The following is a 20,686-nucleotide window of genomic DNA, read 5'->3' as shown; positions in this document are numbered from 1 at the left end:
TTTTTAAATTATTTTTAATATTAATAATAAGCAGCCAACAACTAAACAGTTACGGCTTTGCATTGGCAGTGTAAAGACTGAAGACTATTTCTCAATGGCAACGTCCGGACAGTCATGCTTGCTGTCCTTGACCCTTAGTACCATTCTTGCTCACTGACTTCAGAAAGACTTCCAGGAGTAAAGATACATTTGAAAGTGGCTGAAAATAGTTTTAAAATCCAACTTCCCTGGCTTGATAGTGAAATGACCACACAGTCTGGTCACTGGGTCAAAAATCAATTACAAAACAGAAGAGTTTTTGCATTAGCCTTAGTAAAAGACGGACTCGAAAACCACAACCGGGGAAAAAAATAAAGCAACCATTAAACTACAGGAAATACAGTATTGGTTTTTTCCTCTTGGCGAGATGGGTCGACTGCTTTCCAGCCCCGCTGTGGCTCCTCTGAAGTTCACGGTTCGCTCTGTCTCTTCTGCCCAGATCCCCGCCGCCATAGAAGCCTTCGCAGGGTAGCCCTGCAGCCAGGTCCCACTCCCTACCTTCAGGGGACGGCGTCCCAGGCCCCACCCTAGCCAGAGCCCCAGAGTCCCACTCTTTTGCCTCCGGCAGGCCCCAAGCCAGGTGGGGACGAACCCAGGCCGGGCGTTTGCTCCCAGTTCCGCGTCTGCGCAGCGGACGTGGGGCTGGAGCGGGGCTGGCCGGGGAGGCGCAGGATGCGCGGGAGCCAATGGGCAAGCTCGGGGAAGCCGGGCTGGCGGCGACGGCCGGACCGGCGCGCACTCTCGGGATGGAGGGCGAGTGCCGGGCGTCTCAGGCGCGCTCCTGGGGCCTCCCGGCTGGGGGCGCCGGCGGGGACAGCCCGGGGGGTGACGCCCCCCTCCCCGGCAGCATCAGCTCCTCCTCCCTGCTGCAGGCCGAGGTGCTGGATCTGGACGAGGACGAGGACGACCTGGAGGTGTTCAGTAAGGTGAGGGCTGCGCGGCGGCGCGTCCCGGGAAAGTTCCAAGTCAACTCCCAGAGTTGGCCCCGCCGTGCGGCGGCCGCCCTAGCGCGCTCACCCGGCCCCGCCGGAGGCTCGGAGCCGAGGGTGGGTGGGTCTTCCCAGGCCGCCTGATCCTGCCTGGCTGCTCGCCGCCCCGGTGGCTGACTCCCAGCACGTCCCGAATTGCAGCAGTTCACTCTTCTGCACTTTGACCTTGCGTTCGGCAGGGCCATGGCTTCGTGGAATCTGCAAAGTTGTGCCATTTCCCACTTTTCTCTTCTTTCCTTCTCTGACGCGGATATTTCCAGGGACAGTGCTGGAACCGGGGAGGCGGTGGCCCGAAAGTGCCCCCGCCCCTGGCAGCTTCTTTTAGGGCGCAGCCAGCCCTGAACCCTGGGAGCGAAATCACCCGAGTCTAGGGAAATTATTCTTGATTTAGTGTTGTTGCTGGTTTTGGATTGGAGACTTGGGTGGCGCCGGAGGTTAGTCTTAAGTCTAGTGGGAAGAGGCGTTAGGGAATCCCTCTTCAGGAGAAAACAGTTGGTGTGTCCAACTAGGAAGCTCCTGCGCTGCGGAGCTCAGGATTTTTTAGATAGCTCCTACCACCCAACTCACCACCGGCGCTTTCATTTTTAAACCTAACCCAGGGAAACCTAGAGACCAAAGGGCCCTCTGAACTTTCAGGATTGTTGGAGAGAAATTGACTCGGTCACTGGCAGACTTGTGGTGCCCGTAGGCTGATGGTTGTAATTTTGTTATGGAAAAGAAAAATACCATTCTTGGGAGGCCATTCAATGCCACTGCAGCTTCTCTCAGTTGCTGCTGGTAGAAGAGTTGAGATGGGAACATTGTATTTTCATTACTAAGAAGCCTGTTCAGTAGGTGTGTTACCTTGAGGTGTTAAGTAAAGCAACAGACTTCACCACTGCTTTATTCTGGGAGAGAAGTTATAAAGTGGACAAGCATACTCAGACCACAAAGAGGAATATGCAAAACTCCCCGCCTTTTTTCCCTATAGGATTAAGTGAAGTGGTAGGCACAGGTGTATTGGGGAAGTTCAGACAGAGTATCTGGTTTATACACTTGATGAAATCACATGACCTTTCAGTGTGTTTAAATTGTAAAACAGTGGAATTATTTTTTGTTTACTTGTTGTTCCACACATACTTTATGTTCAGATCAAGGACAGTTGATCAGTTCTTATTTATTGCCTTCTAAGATACCATTGTTGTTTAGTCACTAAATCATATCTGACTCTTTGGGACCTGGTGGATTGTAGCCCACCAGGCTTCTCTGTCCATGGGTTTTCCCAGGCAAGAAAACTGGAGTAAGTTGCCATTTCCTTCTCCAGGGGACCTTCCTGATCCAGGGATCGAACCTGTGTCTCTTGCATTGGCAGGAAGATTGTTTACCACTGGAGCCACCAGACTATGAGCGTTAGCCTTTGGAGCTCTGCACTGTGAAGCTTGGGGTGGGGAGGATGTGTACAGGGAGTATGTAGAGAGTGGCAAGCGCGTATCAGGATCATCTGGGATGGTTTAAATTTGTCATGTGCTTTCCCTTTCCCCAGATTCTAAGTGTCCTGGCCTCTACCAAGAATCACTGTTTTAATGAGCCTCTTGTAGTCTGAGGCCAATCTTAGATGAAGCTAATGAAATTTGAGTTTGGGCTGTTTTTTTGCCTGGGTCTCTGGAAAATGTAAGATACTGGGAGTAGTACAGGTTCTAGGTGGGAAAGGAATGACAGATTGTAGCCAGAAGCGTTTCTTTTTTTTTATATAATATAAATTTATTTATTTTAATTGGAGGCTAATTACAATATTGTATTGGTTTTACCATACATTGACATGAATCTGCCATGGGTGTGCATGTGTTCCCCATCCTGAACCCCCTTCCCACATCCCTCCCCATCCTATCCCTTTGGGTCCTTAGTCCCAGTGCATCAGCCCCAGCATCCTGTTTGTGAAATGAATCGCCAGTCCAGTTTCGATGCATGATACAAGATGCTGGGGGCCAGAAGCATTTCTAAGTAAGCATTTCTGGTGAATTGCTTAAAGCCATCTCAGAAGAAAGGAATCTAGAACTCTGTGACTCCAATGAGCTGTTGAGCTTTCTTTTCTCATTCCAAATAAAACAGTTGTTTTTCCTAATTTTGTTTTGTAATTGTGTATTCTGTTTTAAAAGAATGTAAGTTTCAGCAACATACTTAACCACTGCTTTATTAAGCAGTGCATTTAGTAAGGTGCAATATTGTATCTTTACCTTAACCTATGTGGCTGGCTTCTATAGAAGAGGGCTTTAACTTTTCTATGGCTCCAATTCAACACTAGCAAGCAGGGTGAATCCAAGTGTATGAATCCTGCTTGATTGTATTTTAGTAAGTTGAATTTTGCAACCATTAACTGCAGTTCGACAAGCAAATTTAAGAAACTCGTCTTCATTTGGCCTGCTTTCTCTGCTGCTCCCTTTTTAGCTTGTGTCTCTGTAGAACCCTACCACTGTCCAGCATACCCTAAGCTGGTATCAGCTATTGCTTTTGAAGTGTACTAACTTTACCCTTCAGAACTTTGAGACTGACGATTTTCATATTCAGTTTATATTTACAATTGTATCTCTTATTTTCTTAGATTGTTTATGAGTATATATACCGTACCCCTGTCCAGGTGCTTTTTCTTTTAATCTTTTTATAATGGAAGTAGAGTTGATATACAATAATACAGTAGTTTCTGCTGTATGATGTAATGATTTGACATTTATATGCATTATGAACTGATCACCATGATAAGTCTAGTAACCATCATAAAGTTACTGCAATATTATCGACTATATTCTCTACATGTGCATTACATACCTGTGACTTAGTTGTTTTATAACTGAAAGTTTGCACTTTTTAATCCCTTTAACCTATTTCTCCCTCCCTTTTCCAAACTACTAGTTTGTATCTATGGATCTTGTTTCTGTTTTATTTGTTCATTTGTTCTGTTTTTTATATTCTACATATAAATGAAATGATAAAACATTTGTCTGACTTATTTCACTTCATAATACCCTCTAGGTCCATCCATGTTGTTGCAGGTGGCAAAATTTTATTCTTTTTTATGGCTGAGTAATATATTCAGTTGTGTACATATATACACAGCATCTTTGTCTATTCATCTACTGATAGATTGCTTCCATAAGCTGGCTGTTGCAAATGATGCTACTGTGAGAATGAAAAAAAAGGAGTGAAAGTGTTAGTTGCTCAGTTGTGTGCCACTCTTAGCAAACCCATGGACTGTAACCTGCCAAGCTCCTCTGTCCATGGAATTTTCCGGGTAAGAACATTGGAGTGGATAGCCATTCCCTGCTCCAAAGGATTTTCCTGACCCAGGGATCAAACTTGGGTCTCCTGCACTGCAGGAAATTCTGACACTGCACTGACAGATTCTTTACTGTCTGAGCCACTAGGGAAGCAAGTGAGCGCTGGGGTGCATGCATGCGTGCTAAGTTGCTTTAGTTGTGTCCACCTCTTTGCGACCCTGTGGACCATAGCCCACCAGGCTCCTCTGTCCTTGGGATTCTCCAGGCAAGAATACTGAAGTGGTTTGCCATTCCCTTCTCCAGGGGATCTACCTAACCCAGGGATCGAACCCACATCTCTTATGTCTCCTGCATTGGCAGGCATAATCTTTATCACTAGCACAAACTGGGAAGCCCAAAGATATATAGGGGTGTGTGTATATCTTTTCAAATTAGTGTTTTTGTTTCTTCAGATAAATACTAAGAAGTGAGATTACTGGATCATATGATCATTCTTAAGTTTTTGAGACATCTTCATACTGTTTTCCATAGTGACTGCATCAACTTATATTCCCACCAATAGAGCACTAGGGTTTCCTTTTCTCCAAATTTTTACCAATACTTGTTTTTTGTTGTTCATTAAAAAAAAAAAAAAAAAAAAACCATCCAGACAGGTGTGAGGTGATATCTGCCATATTATGTTTGGATTTGCATTGCCCGACGGAGAAGGCAATGGCACCCCACTCCAGTACTTTTGCCTAGAAAATCCCATGGACGGAGGTGCCTAGTAGGCTGCAGTCCATGGGGTTGCTAAGAGTAGGACATGACTGAGCGATTTCACTTTCACTTTTTACTTTCATGCATTGGAGAAGGAAATGGCAACCCACTCCAGTGTTCTTGCCTGGAGAATCCCAGGGACACGACTGAAGTGACTTAACAGCAGTAGCAGCAGTGATTAGTGACATTGAACATTCTTTTCCTTTGTCTTCTGACCATCTTTATGTCTTCTTCCTTGGAAAACTGTCTATTCAGGTCTTCTACTCATGTTTAAATTGGGTTGTTTCTTTTGTTTTGCTTATTTTCTTTTTCATGATTATTCATTTTATATTGAGTTGATGGAGTTCTTTATATATTTTGGATATAACACCCTTATCAGATATATAACTTGCAGATAACTCTTCCATTTAGTAGGTTGCCTTTTCATTTTGTTGATGGCTTTCTTTGCTATGCAAAAGCTTCTTAGCTTTGCGAGCCCATGAACAACGCACACCAGGCCTCCCTGTCCAGGACCAACTCCCCGAGTCCACCCAAACCCATGTGCATTGAGTCAGTGATGCCATCCAACCATGTCATTCTCTGTCATCCCCTTCTCCTCCTGCCCTCAATCTTTCCCTGCATCAGGGTCTTTTCCAGTGAGTCAGCTCTTCGCATCAGGTGGCCAAAGTATTGGAGTTTCAGCTTCAACATCAGTCCTTCCAATGAACACCCAGGACTGATCTCCTTTAGGACGGACCGGTTGGATCGCCTTGCAGTCCAAGGGACCCTCAAGAGTCTTCTCCAACACCACAGTTCAAAAGCATCAATTCTTCTGTGCTCAGCTTTCTTTATAGTCCAACTCTCATATCCATACACGACTACTGGAAAAACCATAGCTTTGACTAGACGGACCTTTGTGGACAAAGTAATGTCTCTGCTTTTTAATATGCTCTCTAGGTTGCTCATAACTTTCCTTCCAAGGAGTAAGCGTCTTTTAATTTTATGGCTGCAATCACCATCTGCAGTGATTTTGAAGCCCAGAAAAATAAAGTCAGCCACTGTTTCCACTGTTTCCCCATCTATTTGCCATGAAGTGATGGGACCGGATGCCATGATCTTAGTTTTCTGAATGTTGAGCTTTAAGCCAACTTTTTCAGTCTCCTTTTTCACTTTCATCAAGAGGCTCTTTAGTTCTTCTTTACTTTCTGCCATAAGGGTGGTGTCATCTGCATATCTGAGTTCATTGTTATTTCTGCGGCAATCTTGATTCCAGCTTGTGCTTCTTCCAGCCCAGCGTTTCTCATGGTGTACTCTGCATATAAGTTAAATAAGCAGGGTGACAATATACAGCCTTGATGTACACCTTTTCCTATTTGGAACCAGTCTGTTGTTCCATGACCAGTTCTAACTGTTGCTTCCTGACCTGCATATAGGTTTCTAAAGAGGCAGGACAGGTGGTCTGGTATTCCCATCTCTTTCAGAATTTTCCACGGTTTAATGTTATCCACACAGTCAAAGGCTTTGGCATAGTTAATAAAGCAGAAATAGATGTTTTTCTGGAACTCTCTTGCTTTTTCGATGATCCAGCAGATGTTGGCAATTTGATCTCTGGTTCCTCTGCCTTTTCTAAAACCAGCTTGAACATCTGAAGTTCACAGTTCACATATTGCTGAAGCCTGGCTTGGAGAATTTTGAGCATTACTTTACTAGCGTGTGAGATGAGTGCAATTGTGCGGTAGTTTGAGCATTCTTTAGCATTGCCTTTCTTTGGGATTGGAATGAAAACTGACCTTTTCCAGTCCTGTGGCCACTGCTGAGTTTTCCAAATTTGCTGGCATATTGAGTGCAGCACTTTCACAGCATCATCTTTCAGAATTTGAAATAGCTTAACTGGAATTCCATCACCTCCACTAACTTTGTAGCGATGCTTTCTAAGTCCCACTTGACTTCACATTCCAGGATGTCTGGGTCTAGATGAGTGATAACACCATCGTGATTATCTGGATCGTGAAGATCTTTTTTGTACAGTTCTTCTGTGTATTCTTGGCACCTCTTCTTAATATCTTCTGCTTCTTTTAGGTCCCTACCATTTCTGTCCTTTATGGAGCCCATCTTTGCATGAATTGTTCCCTTGGTATCTCTAATTCTCAAAGAGATCTCTCGTCTTTCCCATTCTATTGTTTTCCTCTATTTCTTCGCACTGATCACTGAGGAAGGCTTTCTTATCTCTCTTTGCTATTCTTTGGAACTCTGCATTCAAATGGGTGTATCTTTCCTCTTCTCCTTTCCTTTTCATTTCCCTTTTTTTCACAGCTATTTGGAAGGCCTCCTCAGACAGCATTTTGTTTTTTTGCATTTCTTTCTTTGGGGGATGGTCTTGATTCCTGTCTCCTGTACAATGTCGCGAACCTCAGTCCATAGTTCCATCAGGCACTCTGTCTATCAGATCTATTCCCTTAAATCTATTTCTCACTTCCACTGTATAATCATAAGGGATTTGATTTAGGTTATACCTGAATGGTCTAGTGGTTTTCTCCACTTTCTTCAATTTTAGTATGAATTTGGCAATAAGGAGTTCATGATCTGAGCCGCAGTCAGCTCTGGGTCTTGTTTTTGCTGACTGTATAGAGCTTCTCCATCTTTGGCTGCAAAGAATATAATCAATCTGATTTCGGTGTCGACCATCTGGTGATGACCATGTGTAGAGTCTTGTCTTGCGTTGTTGTGGACAACCTCATTTTGTTCTTGATTGTAGAGGAAAAGCTTTCAGTTTTTCACCGCCGTATATGTTAGCTGTGAGTTTGTCATACATGGCCTTTGTTATGTTGAGGTATTCCCACTTTGTTGAGAATTTTTCTTATAAATTGATGTTTAATTTTGTCAAATGCTTTTTCTTTATCTCTTGAGCTGATCATATGATTTTCATTCTTCATTTTGTTAATGTGGTTTGTGTGTGTGTTCAGTTGCTTCAGTCGTGTCCGACTCTTTGTTTTCCCATATACTGCAGCCCACCAGGCTCCTCCATCCATGGGATTCTCTAGGCAAGAATACTGGAATGGGTTGCCATGCCCTTCTCCAAGGGAACTTCCCATCCCAGGGATTGAACCCTTGTCTCCTGGGGCTTCTACATTGCAGGCAGAGTGTTTACTGCTGAGTCATTGAGGAACTCTAATTTGGTTTATTGGGATACATTTGCAGATCAGAAGCTTTTTAAAGAGTAAGTTCTTTGGCTTATAATCATTTATTTTTTTTTGCACAGTCCATTACAAGTAAGTACCTGTTAAATAGCTGTTAAATATTTTTGTGTAAGATGCTATGCTAAACATTCTTTGGAACAAAGAAATGCAAGATTCATGTCTTGTTATCACAGTCTTGGAGTTCAGCTGGAAGATGTGACAGAAACTCTAAATGACAGTATACATCAAGAGAGATAGGAAAGTAAAACAAAGTATTGTCTGAGTTTTCAAATAATCCAGTTAGGAGAAAATGATATCAGCTCTCAATAAAACACAGAGAATGAAGAGGATATTGACTTAAAAGGACAAGAATAGATGTGGAAGATAGGAGAACATAAATGATAATTTGTAAAGGATAAAAAGTGTAGTAATAATTTTAGAACAGGGGCAAAGTAAAATGAGACTTGCAAAAAATTTACCTAGAGAATAGGGACAAACTTGTCCATATATAACATAAAAAGTTCTTTGGAGGGAAAAGAATATATTAAAATAAGTTGCTTTTGTTTTTATTAAATACTGTAATGTATAGAAGAAATAGTAGTTGAAACAGAGCATAGGCAAATATGTCACAGTGAAACACAGATATTTATGTGTTACTCAGTAAATAATAGCTCAGTAAATAATAGCCAATAAAATGAAGGTCTATATTATTTAGGATAATCAGGGAATTTACAGATGTAATTATTGTCATCACCACTAGTTGACCTCAATAAGTCATGATATGTAGGCTTAGTGCTCAGAAGCTGGAGCTTCTGAGGTAAAAATTCTTTTTAAAAATAATGGGGCAGAAAAAAGGTTCTGCAAGGTATGTGCATGTTTCCTCAGTCGTGTCCCATTCTTTCCAACCACGTGGACTGTAGCCCATCAGGCTTCCCTGTCCATGGGATTTTCCGGGCAGGAATACTGGATTGGGTTTCCATTTCCTTCTCCATCTGGAAGGTACAGACAAACAGAATTAATTTCAAGCTCTGACAAAGCTTTAAAAGCAACAGAACTATTTAGTATATTTAGTATAAACACTTTGAAAAGAAGGAGATGATCATTTTTAATGAGAATGGTGGATAACTAAGATTTTTATAGTAAATTAGAAATATAACAATGTATATATTATATATTATATGTACAATGTATGTATTATACATATAGTATATACATGTATATATTATACATATATCAATAACCTCAGATATGCAGATGACACCACCCTTATGGCAGAAAGTGAAGAGGAACTCAAAAGCCTCTTGATGAAAGTGAAAGTGGAGAGTGAAAAAGTTGGCTTAAAGCTCAACATTCAGAAAACGAAGATCATGGCATCCGGTCCCATTACTTCATGGGAAATAGATGGGGAAACAGTGGAAACAGTGTCAGACTTTCTTTTTCTGGGCTCCAAAATCACTGCAGATGGTGACTGCAGCCATGAAATTAAAAGACACTTACTCCTTGGAAGGAAAGTTATGACCAACCTAGATAGCATATTCAAAAGCAGAGACATTACTTTGACAACAAAGGTTCATCTAGTCAAGGCTATGGTTTTTCCAGTGGTCATGTATGGATGTGAGAGTTGGACTGTGAAGAAGGCTGAGCACCGAAGAATTGATGCTTTAGAACTGTGGTGTTGGAGAAGACTCTTGAGAGTCCCTTGGACTGCAAGGAGATCCAACCAGTCCATTCTGAAGGAGATCAGCCCTGGGATTTCTTTGGAAGGAATGATGCTAAAGCTGAAACTCCAGTACTTTGGCCACCTCATGCGAAGAGTTGACTCATTGGAAAAGACTCTGATGCTGGGAGGGATTGGGGGCAGGAGGAGAAGGGGACGACAGAGGATGAGATGGCTGGATGGCATCACTGACTCGATGGACGTGAGTCTGAGTGAACTCCAGGAGTTGGTGATGGACAGGCAGGCCTGGCATGCTGCGATTCATGGGGTCGCAAAGAGTCGGACACGACTGAGCGACTGATCTGATGTACAATATATACATATATTATTATATGTACATAATATATGTATATATTATGTACATATATTAATATACTACATAATATATATACATATATATATACACATACATATATATATATATATATATATATATATATATATACACACACACACATATATTATGTATTATGTACACATATATATGGGAAGGCAATGGCACCCCACTCCAGTACTTTTGCCTAGAAAATCCCATAGACAGAGGAGCCTGGTAGGCTGCAGTCCATGGGGTCGCTGAGAGTTGGACACGACTGAGCGACTTCACTTTCACTTTTCACTTTCATGCATTGGAGAAGGAAATGGCAACCCACTCCAGTGTTCTTGCCTGGAGAATCCCAGGGACGGGGGAACCTGGTGGGCTGCCTTCTATGGGGTTGCACAGAGTCAGACACGACTGAAGCGACTTAGCAGCAGCAGCAGCAGCAGTATATATATGTATATATTATATATATAACACTATTATATGTTATGTATATAACAATGTATATGTTATATATATAACAATGTATATATTATTTCAAAAGCTTGAAAGAAACATTCATATTTTTGTGGAAAAGGTTATTTTTGAAAGAATAATTAGCTCTATTGTTGAAACTCCAGTTCTGATATGTGTGTGTGTTTGTATGTGTATATGTGTGTGTGTGTGTTTAATCTTTGTCAATGGAGGGAGAATTATACTATTTAACAGTTCTATCAAATACTTAGAAGATATTGGAAATCTGGTTATTAATTTTTCACATTTGTTCTTGGAACCATTTTTATTTAACTCCTATTGTTTGCCTCTATTAGTCATGATCATGATAATCAGAATTCTCTCCATTGATTTAAATGAAGAGAGTTTAATGCAAGGACTATTTATAGCATTTTGGGCAAGTTTCAGGAACAAAGAAAGGATACTGAGGCATTTAGAGACTTGCAGTAATAAAAAGCCATTAGAACCCGTAGTTCTAAAGGGAAGAGAAATGGAAATAGTGTTGCTGGAAGTCAAGGATACTTGGAGCTGTGGAGAAGGGGCCACTTCCACATGAGCTATGTTGACACAGAGATGAAGCTAGAAACATGCCACTGCCTGAGGTGTGATTCCAAAGCAGAGAGGAAATGTAACAGTGTATATATTTATTTGAACAAGCTATTGAAGAAATCACTCACATTTTGGTTGAAAAGGTTATTTTGGAGAGAATTAGCTTTCCAAAAGCTATAGTTGCTGAGAAATCCAGCTTTGATATGTGTGTGAATGTGTGTTTGTGTGTGTGTAAAATCACTTTAGCCTCAGCTAAAGTTCCAGGCAACATCCAGCATTAAATGACTAGCTTGTGAGTAAAGATGTCTAGCATGATGTCAGTCCTTAGCATTGAGGCATAAGTTATCTTCTCAGCCAAGGCCCCGCATATAATGCGGGTGAGACATCCCATTTCTGCTGTATCCTGTCAGAATTCTTGACCTAATAAATCACTGAGCATAATAAAATATAAAAACAAAATATCTTGGGTTGTTTTGTTATTCAGTAGTAGAAACTGTAACAAAAGCTAATAGTCTGTAAAACATAATTGGTCTTTTGGATCTTTTGATAAATACAGGATTACAGCAGGCAAGTCATGTGTTCCCCTTTCTCTGACCCTTATCTTGATCCTGCCTGCATGAGTCTTAGCATTTTGATGGTTAAATAAAGAGGAACCGATAAAGGAAAATAGGGCTGATCCAGGACTATTTCTGTTCCTCCCTCTGGACACTCCACTGCCTACCAGCTCAGCCTTCTTATATGTTAAGTACTTTTATATTCCTCCCAGAGGAGGAAGAGTAGGTGAATAAAGTAGAAAGATGAAAAATCCTCAAGTTCTCCTTATGAGTGAGCATATATGGTCAACAGTAAAGTTAAAACCAATGAGGAACTTGCAGGGTAAATTTGGATAGATTGTGTATAGATCCATTTTATGTACAAGCATTCCTAGTGGATTGAAGTAACTGAATGATAATATATCCAAATGACACAGTTTCTGAACAAATAATGTATTTTCAAGGTCATATGAAGTATTAATTGTACTGTAATTTGAACTGTCTATGCAGCTGAAGTTCCATTCTACCTTCTGTATTTTAAAGGGATATTATGTCTTCTGTGGATACCAGTGACCTGATTGTTTGGAATACTGTTTTGCGAGAGAGTCTTAGATCGAGTCTGGACTTGGCAGAATGAGAGTTTGGATCCAACAGCACTGTCTTTCACTGGCACAAGGAGTGGGGAGGGCTGCTGCAGTAGTAACAGCCTCACTGTACATTTGCCATCGTGAAGGAGAATAAACTAAGGCGTTTCACTGATGATATGTTCTGGCAACCATGGCCTTTGAAGAAAGGCTGGGAAGAACAAAATGTAGTTTAGCTTGGCAAAAGACTTGGGCTGATTTTTTAAACAAACTTTATGAAGAGTTCTTCCAGTGGATTTAAATGTGTATAGTTTTGAAGGGCAGAATTAGAACCTAGGTCAAAGTATAAGGAGATCAGTTTCAGGTCAGTTGATGGAATAGTTTTCTAATTGAAGTTTCCAGAATAAAAGTTATCTTCAGCTAGGCCATAAATCCTGTCACTGTAATTGCTCTAGGACAAACTGAATGATTAACTGTCTCAGAGCATGGGACGGTTGCACAGTCCCTTCCACTATTAAGAGGCTGTTACAAATGGAATTTTAAATTGCCAGACTTAACCATGAGAGCAACAGGAAACCTCACATAGGTGTTCCTACTCATCCCTTCAGCTAATCACTGCAGCTTAATTTCCAAACTAAATTATGTTTTACAATTCCCTAATTCTAATATTTCTCTTCCCACAGCTGTTATCTTTTTCATTTAGTTCTCTGTTAATGGTGTGGCAGTTTCTTAGCTATAGGATAAAATATCAGTGCTATGTCTTCCCTTCTATTTATGCCTTTCACTCACTCTCTCTGTTCTTTACATATCTTAGAAGTCCCATTTGGTTTTATCTTCTTGGTATCTCTGGAATTAGTGCCTTCTTCTTACTCCCATTGCTCCAACCCTAAGTAGAATTGTGGTTGCCTTTGAGAACCATAATATAGCCTCAGAAGGTCTTCATTCTTCTGATGTTTTTTGCCTGTAGGCTGACCTACATCCTCACAGAGAACTGATGTTTCCAGAACACACAGCTCTGAACATACTGAATATATTGTCCCATTGTGTCATCCAGGCTCTTGGTGATTAGGCTACAACCCTGGCTTTCCTTGCCTCTTCCCTCACCCTCCTACCTTTCTGTCTCTCACCTTAGCACTCAAAATATGTTGCATGAGTCTGTTGGATCACCTGGGAGCTTGTTAGAAGTGCAGTTTTAGAACCCACTCCAGACCAAATGAATCAGAATCAGTATTTTAACTGGATTCCTCATCTTGCACCTTACAATTTACTGTTGGGTCTCAACAAACCAAAATCCTTTCTGTTATTTATGGCCCATTGTAAAGCGACCTCTTTCCTAAGGACATTTTCGTTCTCCAGCTAGAATTAATTTCTTCCCATTCTGGGCTTCCCATAATAGTGTTTTGAATCTCATAATACCTAATATGTTTTGCCTTATAAAGAAGTATTTTTATTTCTCTTCTCTAAAATCTTGATTGTCTCTCTAGCTCCAATAAGTTAAACTCCTTGAAGGTAGAAGAGTAGGAACTCTAAATATTAATGGAATAAATACATTAATGAATTATATGGCCTGTGCATTTTTTTTCATACATACAGACACAGTTATCACAATAATTTGCCACTGATCTGTTTTCAGTAAATTTGGTTTGTATTGTATTGGTCTTTCCAGTCAGGTTACTAGACCAAATAGAATTTAAAATAAATTTGTCTTGATAAATGGTGAGTAAATGTTATTGATGGATGACACAGAGCTGTATTGAGCATCAGTCCTAACAAAATCTCCTATTTAGATTTCATTAGGAGAGATAAACACAAAGAATTTAAAAACCCAAAGAAATCATTTAGAAACCTTTTATTTGGGAAAATAAATCCTGTTAAGCCAATAACACCTGTCTCAATCAGGGGGCTTAGTTGCAAGCAATGGAAATCAACTCTGGCAGGAAGAATGAAATAGTAGTTCACAGAGTAGATTTGAAGGCTGGAAATGCAGATGCAGAAAAGGACAGGCTCTAGCAGTATCTATGTTGTTGAGCTGCTAAGTCATGTCCAACTCTTTTGCAACTCCATGGACTGTAGCCTGCCAGGCTTCTCTGTCCGTGGAATTACCCAGGCAAGAGTTAACATGGGTTACCATTTTTTTCTCCAGGTGATCTTCCCGACTCAGGGATTGAACCTGCATCCTTTGCATTGCAGGTAAATTCTTTATCGCTGAGCAACCAGGGAAACAGCAGAATCTATACCCAGTTTTATATTTGGAAATAAGATTGAATGTTGTGTAGCTAAAAGAAAGTAAAATCCACGAGAACCTTTAGGGAGAAGAACTATATAGTTCTTTTGTGCAGATAACAATATTTTGTTTATTGGTCAGTGGCACTGGGGAAAATTATTATAAGTATTTCAGGAAAATAATATTAGAAGACCAGATTTGAATTTAATATACTTTATTCCATTGAGTTTTGAAGGTGGTGTTTTATTTTTGCAGTTCGGGGGTTCTGATAGGATGTTCTAGTGTAACCCTGATAGCCTGCTAGTTTTTACAAGTGGCTAGTGTGGTCAAAATGAAACACAGATTGAACAGTTATGTAGTTGTAGTGTTCAAAATTTATTTTTTTATGCATTTTAAAACTGTATCACACACTTTTCAAAGAGGATATTAGACTAAAAGTTAAACATTTACAATTACTTTAAGAAAATACTTTAAATTTGTCTCAATGAACAAATAAAAATTTATAGGCAGGAACGGTTTTGTCTGTTTTATTTTATTTTATTTTTTTTTAATTTTTTTAAAATTTTATTTTTAAACTTTACAATATTGTATTAGTTTTGCCAAATATTGAAATGAATCCGCCACAGGTATACCCGCGTTCCCCATCCTGAACCCACCTCCCTCCTCCCTCCCCTACCCTCCCTCTGGGTCGTCCCAGTGCACCAGCCCCAAGTATCCAGTACCGTGCATCGAACCTGGACTGGCGACTCGTTTCATACATGATATTATACATGTTTCAATGCTATGCTCCCAAATCTCCCCACCCTCTCCCTCTCCCACAGAGTCCATAAGACTGATCTATACGTAGGTGTCTCTTTTGCTGTCTCGTACACAGGGTTATTGTTACCATCTTTCTAAATTCCATATATATGTGTTAGTATACTGTATTGGTGTTTTTCTTTCTGGCTTACTTCACTCTGTATAATAGGTTCCAGTTTTATCCATCTCATTAGAACTGATTCAAATGTATTCTTTTTAATGGCTGAGTAATACTCCATTGTGTATATGTACCACAGCTTTCTTATCCATTCATCTGCTGATGGGCATCTAGGTTGCTTCCATGTCATGGCTATTATAAACAGTGCTGTGATGAACATTGGGGTACACGTGTCTCTTTCCCTTCTGGTTTCCTCAGTGTGTATGCCCAGCAGTGGGATTGCTGGGTCATAAGGCAGTTCTATTTCCAGTTTTTAAAGGAATCTCCACACTGTTCTCCATAGTGGCTGTACTAGTTTGCATTCCCACCAACAGTGTAAGAGAGTTCCCTTTTCTCCACACCCTCTCCAGCATTTATTGCTTGTAGACTTTTGGATCGCAGCCATTCTGACTGGCGTGAAATGGTACCTCGTAGTGGTTTTGATTTGCATTTCTCTGATAATGAGTGATGTTGAGCATCTTTTCATGTGTTTGTTAGCCATCTGTATGTCTTCTTTGGAGAAATGTCTATTTAGTTCTTTGGCCCATTTTTTGATTGGGTCATTTATTTTTCTGGAGTTGAGCTGTAGGAGTTGCTTGTATATTTTTGAGATTAGTTGTTTGTCAGTTGCTTCATTTGCTATTATTTTCTCCCATTCTGAAGGCTGCCTTTTCACCTTGCTAATAGTTTCCTTTGTTGTGCAGAAGCTTTTAAGTTTAATTAGGTCCCATTTGTTTATTTTTGCTTTTATTTCCAATATTCTGGGAGGTGGGTCATAGAGGATCCTGCTGTGACGTATGTCGGAGAGTGTTTTGCCTATGTTCTCCTCTAGGAGTTTTATAGGTTCTGGTCTTACGTTGAGATCTTTAATCTATTTTGAGTTTATTTTTGTGTATGGTGTTAGAAAGTGGTCTAGTTTCATTCTTTTACAAGTGGTTGACCAGTTTTCCCAGCACCACTTGTTAAAGAGATTGTCTTTAATCCATTGTATATTCTTGCCTACTTTGTCAAAGATAAGGTGTCCATATGTGTGTGGATTTATCTCTGGGCTTTCTATTTTGTTCCATTGATCAATATTTCTGTCTTTGTGCCAGTACCATACTGTCTTGATAACTGTGGCTTTGTAATAGAGTCTGAAGTCAGGTAGGTTGATTCCTCCAGTTCCATTCTTCTTTCTCAAAATAGCTTTGGCTATTCGAGGTTTTTTGTATTTGCATACAAATTGTGAAATTATTTGTTCTAGCTCTGTGAAGAATACCGTTGGTAGCTTCATAGGGATTGCATTGAATCTATAAATTGCTCGGGTAGTATACTCATTTTCACTATATTGATTCTTCCAATCCATGAACATGGTATATTTCTCCATCTATTAGTGTCCACTTTGATTTCTTTCACCAGTGTTTTATAGTTTTCTATATATAGGTCTTTAGTTTCTTTAGGTAGATATATTCCTAAGTATTTTATTCTTTCCGTTGCAATGGTGAATGGAATTGTTTCCTTAATTTCTCTTTCAGTTTTCTCATTATTAGTGTATAGGAATGCAAGGGATTTCTGTGTGTTGATTTTATATCCTGCAACTTTACTATAATCATTGGTTAGTTCTAGTAATTTTCTGGTGGAGTCTTTAGGGTTTTCTATGTAAAGGATCATGTCATCTGCAAACAGTGAGAGTTTTACTTCTTCTTTTCCAATTTGGATTCCTTTTATTTCTTTTTCTGCTCTGATTGCTGTGGCCAAAACTTCCAAAACTATGTTGAATAGTAATGGTGAAAGTGGGCACCCTTGTCTTGTTCCTGACTTTAGAGGAAATGCTTTCAATTTTTCCCCATTGAGGATAATGTTTGCTGTGGGTTTGTCATATATAGCTTTTATTGTGTTGAGGTATGTTCCTTCTATTCCTGCTTTCTGGAGAGTTCTTATCATAAATGGATGTTGAATTTTGTCAAAGGCTTTCTCTGCATCTATTGAGATAATCATATGGTTTTTGTTTTTCAATTTGTTAATGTGGTGTATAACATTGATTGATTTGCAGATATTGAAGAATCCTTGCATCCCTGGGATAAAGCCCACTTGGTCACGGTGTATGATCTTTTTAATGTATTGTTGGATTCTGATTGCTAGAATTTTGTTAAGGATTTTTGCATCTATGTTCATCAGTGATATTGGCCTGTAGTTTTCTTTTTTTGTGAGATCTTTGTCAGGTTTTGGTATTAGGGTGATGGTGGCCTCATAGAATGAGTTTGGAAGTTTACCTTCCTCTGCAATTTTCTGGAAGAGTTTGAGCAGGATAGATGTTAGCTCCTCTCTAAATTTTTGGTAGAATTCAGCTGTGAAGCCGTCTGGACCTGGGCTTTTGTTTGCTGGAAGATTTTTGATTACAGTTTCAATTTCCGTGCTTGTGATGGGTCTGTTAAGATTTTCTATTTCTTCCTGTTCCAGTTTTGGAAAGTTGTACTTTTCTAAGAATTTGTCCATTTCTTCCACGTTGTCCATTTTATTGGCATATAATTGTTGATAGTAGTCTCTTATGATCCTTTGTATTTCTGTGTTGTCTGTTGTGATCTCTCCATTTTCATTTCTAATTTTATTGATTTGATTTTTCTCCCTTTGTTTCTTGATGAGTCTGGCTAATGGTTTGTCAATTTTATTTATCCTTTCAAAGAACCAGCTTTTGGCTTTGTTGATTTTTGCTATGGTCTCTTTTGTTTCTTTTGCATTTATTTCTGCCCCAATTTTTAAGATTTCTTTCCTTCTACTAACCCTGGGGTTCTTCATTTCTTCCTTTTCTAGTTGCTTTAGGTGTAGGGTTAGGTTATTTATTTGACTTTTTTCTTGTTTCTTTAGGTATGCCTGTATTGCTATGAACTTTCGCCTTAGGACTGCTTTTAAAGTGTCCCACAGGTTTTGAGTTGTTGTGTTTTCATTTTCATTAGTTTCTATGCAAATTTTGATTTCTTCTGTGATTTGTTGGTTATTCAGCAGCGTGTTGTTCAACCTCCATATGTTGGAATTTTTAATAGTTTTTCTCCTTTAATTGAGATCTAATCTTACTGCATTGTGGTCAGAAAAGATACTTGGAATGATTTCTATTTTTTTGAATTTACCAAGGCTAGATTTATGGCCCAGGATGTGATCTATCCTGGAGAAGGTTCCATGTGCGCTTGAGAAAAAGGTGAAATTCATTGTTTTGGGATGAAATGTCCTATAGATATCAATTAAGTCTAACTGGTCTATTGTATCATTTAACGTTTGTGTTTCCTTGTTAATTTTCTGTTTAGTTGATCTATCCATAGGTGTGAGTGGGGTATTAAAGTCTCCCACTATTATTGTGTTATTGTTAATTTCTCCTTTCATACTTGTTAGCATTTGTCTTACATATTGTGGTGCTCCCGTGTTGGGTGCATATATATTTATAATTGTTATATCTTCTTCTTGGATTGATCCTTTGATCATTAGGTAGTGACCATCTTTGTCTCTTTTCACAGCCTTTGTTTTAAAGTCTATTTTATCTGATATAAGTATTGCTACTCCTGCTTTCTTTTGGTCCCTATTTGCATGGAAAATCTTTTTCCAGCCCTTCACTTTCAGTCTGTATGTGTCCCCTGTTTTGAGGTAGGTCTCTTGTAGACAGCATATGTAGGGGTCTTGTTTTTGTATCCATTCAGCCAGTCTTTGTCTTTTGGTCAGGGCATTCAACCCATTTACATTTAAGGTAATTACTGATAAGTATGATCCCGTTGCCATTTACTTTATTGTTTTGGGTTCGAGTTTATACACTGTTTTTGTGTTTCCTGTCTAGAGAATATCCTTTAGTATTTGTTGGAGAGCTGGTTTGGTGGTGCTGAATTCTCTCAGCTTTTGCTTGTCTGAGAAGCTTTTGATTTCTCCTTCATATTTGAATGAGATCCTTGCTGGGTACAATAATCTGGGCTGTAGGTTATTTTCTTTCATCATTTTAACTATGTCTTGCCTTTCCCTCCTGGCTTGAAGAGTTTCTATTGAAAGATCAGCTGTTATCCTAATGGGAATTCCCTTGTGTGTTATTTGTTGTTTTTCCCTTGCTGCTTTTAATATTTGTTCTTTGTGTTTTATCTTTGTTAATTTGATTAATATGTGTCTTGGGGTGTTTCGCCTTGGGTTTATCCTGTTTGGGACTCTCTGGGTTTCTTGGACTTGGGTGATTATTTCCTTCCCCATTTTAGGGAAGTTTTCAACTATTATCTCCTCAAGTATTTTCTCATGGTCTTTCTTTTTGTCTTCTTCTTCTGGGACCCCTATGATTTGAATGTTGTAGCGTTTAATATTGTCCTGGAGGTCTCTGAGATTGTCCTCATTTCTTTTAATTCGTTTTTCTTTTATCCTCTCTGATTCATTTATTTCTACCATTCTATCTTCTAATTCACTAATCCTATCTTCTGCCTCTGTTATTCTACTATTTGTTGCCTCCAGAGTGTTTTTAATTTCATTTATTGCATTATTCATTTTATATTGACTCTCTTTTATTTCTTCTAGGTCCTTGTTAAACCTTTCTTCCATCTTCTCAATCTTTGTCTCCAAGCTATTTATCTGTGATTCCATTTTGATTTCAAGATTTTGGATCAATTTCACTATCATTATTTGGAATTCTTTATCAGGTAGATTCCCTATCTCTTCCTCTTTTGTTTGGTTTGGTGGGCTTTTATCCTGTTCCTTTGTCTGCTGGGTATTCCTCTGTCTCTTCATCTTGTTTAAATTGCTGAGCTTGGGGTGTCCTTTCTGTATTCTGGCAGTTTGTGGAGTTCCCTTTATTGTGGCGTTTCCTCACTCTGTGTGGGTTTGTACAGGTGGCTTGTCAAGGTTTCTTGGTTAGGGAAGCTTGTGTCGGTGTTCTGGTGAGTGGAGCTGTATTTCTTCTCTTTCCTTTCGAAGACTTGGGTTGCTTTTCTGGGTGCCTGATGTCCTCTGCCGGCTTTCAGAAGTTGTTTTGTGGAATTTACTCGGCGTTTAAATGTTCTTTTGATGAATTTGTGGGGGAGAAAGTGTTCTCCCCGTCCTACTCCTCCGCCATCTTAGCTCCTCCCCTGGTTTTGTCTGTTTTAAACAGAATATTTGATTAATTCTGACTCTACATATATCTAGTCACC

General features: G+C 39.7%; 1 protein-coding gene across 2 annotated transcripts in view; it reads left to right on the top strand.

Moving 5' to 3' along the window:
- Nucleotides 1-738: 738 nt before the first annotated feature.
- The window catches only part of SNX7 (sorting nexin 7), a 118,786-nt gene continuing 98,838 nt past the window's right edge, over nt 739-20,686 (top strand). Inside the window, exon 1 of one of the 2 annotated variants that reach the window (NM_001163937.1) lies at nt 739-965. In NM_001163937.1, the coding sequence (NP_001157409.1) occupies nt 786-965 (180 nt within the window). In that variant the 5' untranslated portion in view covers nt 739-785. The remainder of the gene's footprint in view (nt 966-20,686) is intronic. The other variant, XR_009493484.1, reaches the window with a different exon arrangement.

Source organism: Bos taurus, chromosome 3, assembly GCF_002263795.3.
Source record: "Bos taurus isolate L1 Dominette 01449 registration number 42190680 breed Hereford chromosome 3, ARS-UCD2.0, whole genome shotgun sequence".
Classification (NCBI taxonomy): domain Eukaryota; kingdom Metazoa; phylum Chordata; class Mammalia; order Artiodactyla; family Bovidae; genus Bos; species Bos taurus.
The sequence above is the reverse complement of the archived record's forward strand: the minus strand, read 5'-3'. Positions and strand labels throughout refer to the sequence as shown.